At 36.0% G+C, this 7,601-nt stretch overlaps 1 protein-coding gene across 1 annotated transcript; it reads right to left on the reverse strand.

Moving 5' to 3' along the window:
- Positions 1–2,941: 2,941 nt before the first annotated feature.
- On the reverse strand, positions 2,942–6,867 carry LOC18421977 (pollen receptor-like kinase 4). Its single transcript, XM_006826903.3, has 2 exons — positions 5,499–6,867; positions 2,942–3,777 (listed from the first exon to the last, which is right to left on the reverse strand). The coding sequence occupies exons 1-2, from the start codon at positions 6,703–6,705 to the stop codon at positions 3,095–3,097; spliced, it is 1,890 nt and encodes a 629-aa protein (XP_006826966.2). The 5' UTR covers positions 6,706–6,867; the 3' UTR covers positions 2,942–3,094.
- Between the last annotated feature and the right edge of the window lie 734 nt (positions 6,868–7,601).

The following is a 7,601-nucleotide window of genomic DNA, read 5'->3' on the forward strand; positions in this document are numbered from 1 at the left end:
GAAAATATAATGTGGGACCCAGACCTAAACTCGAACCAAGACCCAGACCCGAATAGTGTTTGGGACTTAGATTTTGACCCGAACCCAATCCGACAACTCCAATTTTTGGACCCATTCCCGGACCCACGTCGGGTTCGGAGTTGGGTTTGGGTCCATTGCCACCCCTAAGTTTCACCCATAAATGCCAATCGATGCAATCAAAATCAAGACATTGAGACCCAAAAGTCCTATCAAAGTAGGGGAATGATGCAGTTTTTAGAAGGCTTAAGCTTTATGAAAACAACATAAAACCTCACCATGAATTCTCACATGGAAAACACTTGGGCATTGAAAACATTGATGATAGTTCTAAAATCAATTTCTAACACCATAATTTGAAGTCCATAAAATGGTTTAGAACTTGCAAATCCATGGATACATTACATCTAGATAATGTGTTACAATATACCGAAGATACATTACATCTAGTTAATGTGTTGCAATATGCCGAGATGATTGGTTTAGACCTTGCGGATCCATGAATTTGAACACAATTTTTTTTCATAACTATGACTATCAGGGCCAAGATGCTTGATTTGGATGTTTTCTTAAGCCAGAACTGTTATTTTTGGTAGGTTTTGAGATGAGACTTTATTTATTTGATAAGGCTGCAGCCATATCGAAACATCGTTTTTTTTTTCTTTTTTTTTGGGTAATTTGGTGAGAAAGACATGCCCCTACCCGTTTTTTCAAATAAATTAAGGAGTTGACTTTCTTTGAAAGTGCCAATGAGTGTTTTCAGCAGAATTGAAAACCACAACGTAGCAACTAGGTATAGGAGTACTACCACCACGACCCAACCCCTTTAGAAGTTAGATTTTTGAAAGTGTTAATGGGGTGGTGGTAGGTGGTGCCACCACCGCGACCCCAACCCCTTTCCATATCAACAACATCTTTTGTTTTGAGCAGTGGTTTAAAAATCGTCGATCTGATTCGAAATTAAACAATTCGAATCGGGTATCGGTGATATCGCTCCGGATCTACTAATAAAACAAGATCTAGATGGTTTTTTTTGTTTTTTTTTAGCCTTTTTTTATCCGAATCAGGTATCGGTGATACTTTTTCGAATCCACTAATAAAACGAGATATTGAAAAAAAAGACTTTTTTTTTGGCCTTTTCTTATCTGAATCGGATATCGATGAAATCGCTCCAGACCCACTAATAAAACAAAATCCGAACGGTTTCTTTTTTTTTTATGGCTTTTTCTGAAAAAAATCCGTCGTCGCACGTACTTAACCTTCTGTGTTCCTTTTTGGAAGTGCCAGGTGACCTTGTACCATGTGCTATTTTGTCTTTTATGACCTCTGTACCAGGTGGCCATGTACCACGCTGTATGCATGATGATTCACGTAGGAGGCCTTGGACCTTTAATATGGTAAGCTGCTCCCACATCGGCAAATATTTTTTTCGGTCTATTGTATCCTGGCGTTTATAAAGTCACAAATAAACAATATGGTAAGCGTCAACTGTGCATTAATAAACAAAGCTTTCAACTGTGCTTTTTTTGCTGTAAAATAAACCTTCTTATTAGATATTAGGCATTAAGCTATTGATTAATAGAGATTAAAAAGAAAAAAAATAGTACTAGCTTGTAAAATATTAGAACAACCAAAAATAATATTAACACTAGTTTATTGACATTTAAAAAAATTACTAATTTATGATACATTTTAAAAGAAAAAATAACACTAGCCCAAACCATTTTAAAATCTATTTGAAAGTCACTTTGTCAATTATCCCACATTGTAAGTATGATATTTATTTATTTTTTAAAATTTATTATAATATAATTACAAATTTATGTTTCTAAATTCTATATTTTTGTAGGTTTATTTATTTGTAAGGGTCACACCTTTGTTTTTTTTAATCATGTTTATTATAATACTATAATTAATAATTATACTTTGATAACCAAATCTTATAGTTTATTTGTTTATTTATTTATATTATAAATTATATAATGTATTATTTTAATTATAACGGTAAATAATTTTTTTAAAAAATTAGATGATATATAAGACAAATTTTAAATTTATTCATACAAAGAAAGAGCATCTCAATATTCGCATATTGATGCATAAAAAAATGAAAATTCTTAATGTAATACCCCAATTTCTTATCGGATTCCTAAAAAGTAACATGTATAATGATTTGTAATAATTTTTTGGGATTTTTTAATGCTGAATCCGACCGATTCGATTGATTCTCGATCCAAAACGCCAATTCACCGATCCGGATGGGCTTTTGGGTGCCTGATCTGGGGCACCGATCCGTTTTTTAAACCAATGGTTTTAGGTAAATCAAAAACATCTTCCCCACGAAAAATAAGGCCCATAAATAAATCACATGGATCACCTCAACCAACTTCAAGTAAAGTTATTGATCCACTACTTTTTTGGAATTTGGAGTGCTCGAGGAGGGAAAGGTTTCTATACTTCTCCTACACCATAGAAGATCTATGCTTGTCCTATCATCCAGCCGTCTAATTTTGATCAAGAGAGCTACTCACAATTTGATCTTAGATCCGACGTCTCAAAGTATTTTATTTTTAGTATTTTTTATACAAATTGTATAAATATGAAATTTGGTACGTACCATCTTCTTATTGGGGCGTACCTATAAAAAATATTAAAAATAATTTTCGATAAAATATAATGATCAAAATACCCTTTAAAACATTTAGAGGCATTTTGGTTATTTTATTTTATTAAAAATATTTTTTACATATTTTTCGCTAGTGTGAGTTTAAATAAAGGATTGGACGTCTAAAATTTGATGTCAAAATAGTTTATATAAAAAAAATAGTGCAGAGACGTCCCTCAATTCAGAATGGACGGTCTGATAAAAGGAAAAATTTATAAGTTTGATGCGGTAGAGGAAGCATCGAAAGCTCGCCCACAAGAAAAAAGAATGAGTATAGTGTATTTATTTCTTCTTACGCACCCGATCAAGACACCCAGCCAGCCCAGCCCAACCCAACTCTACTCTGTCTCTCTCCCATGAACACGGTCACCACCCAACTCTCTCTCCACCAACATGCTCAACGCCCTCTTTTCATTCATCATCCCTCTCCTCCGAGACCGAGGCTCGCCTCCATGATGCCGATGACTCTGACGTACCGACGAATGAGACCTCGGATGAACCCGCACTTTCACCCTCCTCAGCACCATCTGTTGCTTCTGAAGCTACAATCTCCTCCACCTCAGCCAGCACCGCCTCCATCTCTGGCCTCTTCTCCGGCGACCTTTCACAACAACTCATGGCTACCCTCAACATTTGAACCAATCCCTCTGCTGCCCCCAATATCTCCTGATCGAAGATTTCGGCCGTCCATTCCTCACGCACCGCCCTGTTCACCCACACTGGGAGATCCACACCGGTGGTTCCTGGTAAGGCTGAGTGTGCAGAGATCTTTCCTGTAAGAAGCTCGAGTAAGAGGTAACCAAAGCTCCATACGTCAGATTTGGGGGAAATTTTTCGGCGGTGGAGATACTCTGGGGACTTGTAGGCGACCATTCGATGGACGGCAGATGGGAGGGCTAAGAAGGGGCTAAGGGAGTAGTCAGCGACTAAGGGACGGTCGTTTGCAGAGAGGAGGACATTGGTGGATTTGAGGTTACCGTGGGGGAGAGCGTTGGAATCACTGTGGAGGAAGGCCATGGCGCGTGCCACTCCTTGCGCCACCGAGAGGCGGGACCTCCACTTGAATCGTATGCGGCCAATGCTGTCCCTGTAGCCTGCAAACATGGAGAGTGAGAGGTGATGCACATAACATGAACTCTCCTGTGGTAATTCACTATGTACGTACGTACCAGAGAGAGATGTAATGCACAACATGTGGTGCTTCACTGCGCACATCTCCCCACTCACCTAGAGAGGATTAAGATATGGTGATATATATAGCAATGATTTCATGGAACCGTTGTATAGTAATACGATGCAATAATTTTAAAAAATCATTTTATCTCATCGCCATTTGTTTGATATAAATTTTGAAATATTCACTCTTTTCATTCTAATGAACAATCGCGAAAAATAAATTTTTTTTTTCGCCTAATTAATATAGGTCGTTCATTTTGGTAAGATGCTTAGATATAGACCTTAGAAGTATTTTTTTATTTCTAATTTTTTTGGATGGCTTTATTATCATTAAATGAACAATGTTAAAAAAAAAAAAAAAAAAAAATTGATTTTGAGTTTATGAAGGCTAAGATCTTGAAATTCACAAAATGAATGGTCTAGATTCTTTTATAGACGGGACTCATTTTGACTATATCTAGAGTTCAAATTGAACTTTTTTTTTGGGGAGATTGATTATTGAGATGAAGACAGAGTGTGTACAAAAGCTGTGGTCATAAAAATACTACAAACATAGTTTTCTAGAAGTATCATTGCATTATGTAATAATACAACCGTTGTATTGGATCAATGTTTATATATATATATATATATATATCATTCATTTGTAAATTTGAGTAGCTTTGTTGAGTATGGGACGTTTTATAAAGGAGTGAGGTTTTAGTATAAGGTGCCTATCTTAATATCATACAAGTATAATTTTATCCTAGGAGGTAGTTTTAGTGTCAAAGACCTAATTATGGCTTGAAATTCTATGTTTAACCTTATTATAAAATTTAAAATTGTTAAAATAATGATGCTTGAGCAAGATCTATAAATGCTAGAAAATAGACAGTCCAGATAACTTTTTACAAGATGAAAAACTCTTTCATGAGTTAGCGGGTACAACAGCCCGCTGACTCTTTCATGAGTTAGCGGGTGCAAGACCCCGTTGACTTACCAATGTCCATTTTAAAAACTCACAAGGTTTATATGATGTATCGATTTTTCCAAAAAAATCACATTTTCATAGCAATTTTTTTTATGTTCATGATCTACTTAACCTTGATCATGAATCCTTAAAATTTTAGATTAAAAATCAGTTTGTAAGATAGTTTAAGAGGGGGCTCGCATATATATGAGTTGGTTGACTCATAGAAACCCCATATATTATAAAATATATTATTTTGAAAATTTAAGTATGGATCAAATTTTTTTACTGTTATAACATAATGGTTCGAAATTAGAACATTATTACTTGGAAGGAAGACGAATATCTAATTTTTATTTTTATTTTTTATCAAATTTGACCTTAATCCGATTTTTTGAACATCGGACCGCCTTAGTTTTCTTTATGTCTTCCGCTACGCTTGTATAGCATAAAGTCACTTGCATAGCATAAAGTCACAACCTTACATAGACTTTTTCCTTTGAGGACGGACAGCTTCATCATGGATGAGGGAGGTCCCCAGAGAGAGAGTAGTACTGAATTACTCATGCATTTATTTTTTTTGTGAGAGAAAAATGGATTTTAAGAGATTTGCGAGAAAGAGAGGGTCTAAGAGAGAATGACAGGAAGTGAAAATGAGAATGAGAGAGAGAGAGAGAGGGAGAGTATTACCATGAATCCTGTCATAAAGGTTCCCATGAGGTGCATAGGGCAAGAGAAGCAACTTCTCCTCTTTGGAGTAATAATAACCCAAAATTGGCAACAAGTTTGGGTGCTTGAGCTGAGCCAAACCTCTAACCTGATTTCCAAACTCCTCTCTGCTAAAATTATTCAAATCTTTCATTCTCTTCACCACAACACAAGGCCCACCTTCCAACATAGCCTTATAACAACTCCCAAAGCTCCCTTTCCCAAGCCCTTCAGCTGAGGCCCTCAAGAGCTCCTCTAAACTAAACCCACCTCCCTCTTCCATGAAAGATAACTCCCCTCTCTCCTCTTCTCTACCTCTCTCTTGGGTCACTGTTTCCTGGTTTTTCTCCTTGGACTTTTTATTAGACTTTGTCTTCTTAAAATACACAAAGAAGAGGTAGCTCACAAGAACCAGAACTATGACATCAAAGAGAACAAAGATTGCTACCACTAATGACTGTTTGAAAAAGCCCTTCTTCTTCTTCTTGCTCTGTGGAGAGTCTTCTGGTTGGTTTTCTGGTGAATTTGCCGGCACACCGGTCGGATCTATAATGCAAATTTGTCTGGTAGGGAAGCCGCAAAGTTTCGGGTTTCCTTGGTATGAGGAGGGGTCAATGGATTGGAGGAATGGGGGGATTGGGCCTTCAAGATTGTTATACGAGACATTGAAGCTTCTTAGGCTTTTCTGTTGAAATTCTGGTACGGTTCCTGAAAGATTGTTGCTTTCGAGTTGCAGATTGAGCAAATGATTCAGACTCAGAAGAGAAGGTGGAATCTTCCCTGAAAACTTGTTATATGAGAGATCAGTCGAAACAAGCTTCGGATTATATGAAAAATCCATGATATTACCAGAAATTGAATTGTTCATGAAGCTGATAACTTCAAGATTAGTGAGATTAAAGAGAGCGTCAGGTTTGATCACTCCAGAAAGCCTGAAATTCTCAACCACAACACCAGTTACTGTGCCATTGATACAGCTGATTCCATACCAGTGACTCGTATTCTCAAAGCATGGGAGACCATTCCAATGCTCGTTAAGGAAAGAGTTGTTGAAAGTATCTTTCAGGGCAAAGAGAGCCTCTGTTTCTTTTGGTTCAGAGTCAGCCATGGCTGAAAAACATAGAAAAAGGAAGAGAGAAAAATATACGGAAAATGAATTTACATAAGCTTTCATGGCTGGAAATGCCATTGATTCTCTGCTGATGTGAAGAAGAGAGAAACTGCTGATGAAAGAATTAATCACAGGGGTCGTGATCTCAATTGTGGGCAAAACAAAAAACAGAGTTTTTTCTCTCTCTGGTTACAGCTGCCCTGTTTTGGAGAAGAACGAAGGCAGCTTCTATTTTTCCTTGCTTTTTTCAAATTGGTTCTGAGATATCAAGGGGTAGAAAGAGACAAAAGATGCACAAGAATATGGGGCGTTAAATTTTTCAAGTTTTACATATGATTGATGAAAATAATTTATCTCTCCAAGGGGAGTTTCTCTCTCCAAGGGAGATCATCCTCAGTTGCTTCTGTCTTTTAAAAGGAGGTACAAGACTATTTATTTTCAAGATTTTTAACTATTTATTGATCAGTTCGTTTGTATCATATCTGAAATTTTGAATTTTTATTAAGGATAAGGTTTTGACTCAGGAATTATACCTCCAAATAAATTCTAGAGATGTGTGTTACTTTTACGGTATAAGAAGGGCACTTTATACCTAGATTTAAACAACGGATCGGTGTTTCGGATCGGGTACTCCAAAAACCTATCCAAATCAGTGAATCGAAGTTTTGGATCGAGAATCGGCCGAATCGGTCGGATTCGGCCTTAAAAAAAATTCAAAAAATTATTATAAATGTTGTTTTTTAGGAATCCAATAAGACATGATGGTACTAAATTAATAACTTTTATTTTTTTGCATCAATATGTGAATATTGAGATGTTCTTTCCCCAGATTCTCATCAAATATTTATTAAAACCTAATTAAATACAATATTATACATTGAAATTAGAATTATTTGTTTGTATTTTATTATTTTATCATTATTTTACTATACAAATAAGACTAAATTTGAAATTTGAGTTATAATATCATCTAA

This window comes from Amborella trichopoda, chromosome 4 (genome assembly GCF_054954075.1).
Source record: "Amborella trichopoda isolate Santa Cruz 75 chromosome 4, AtrichopodaSantaCruz75HAP2 v2.0, whole genome shotgun sequence".
NCBI classification, from domain to species: domain Eukaryota; kingdom Viridiplantae; phylum Streptophyta; class Magnoliopsida; order Amborellales; family Amborellaceae; genus Amborella; species Amborella trichopoda.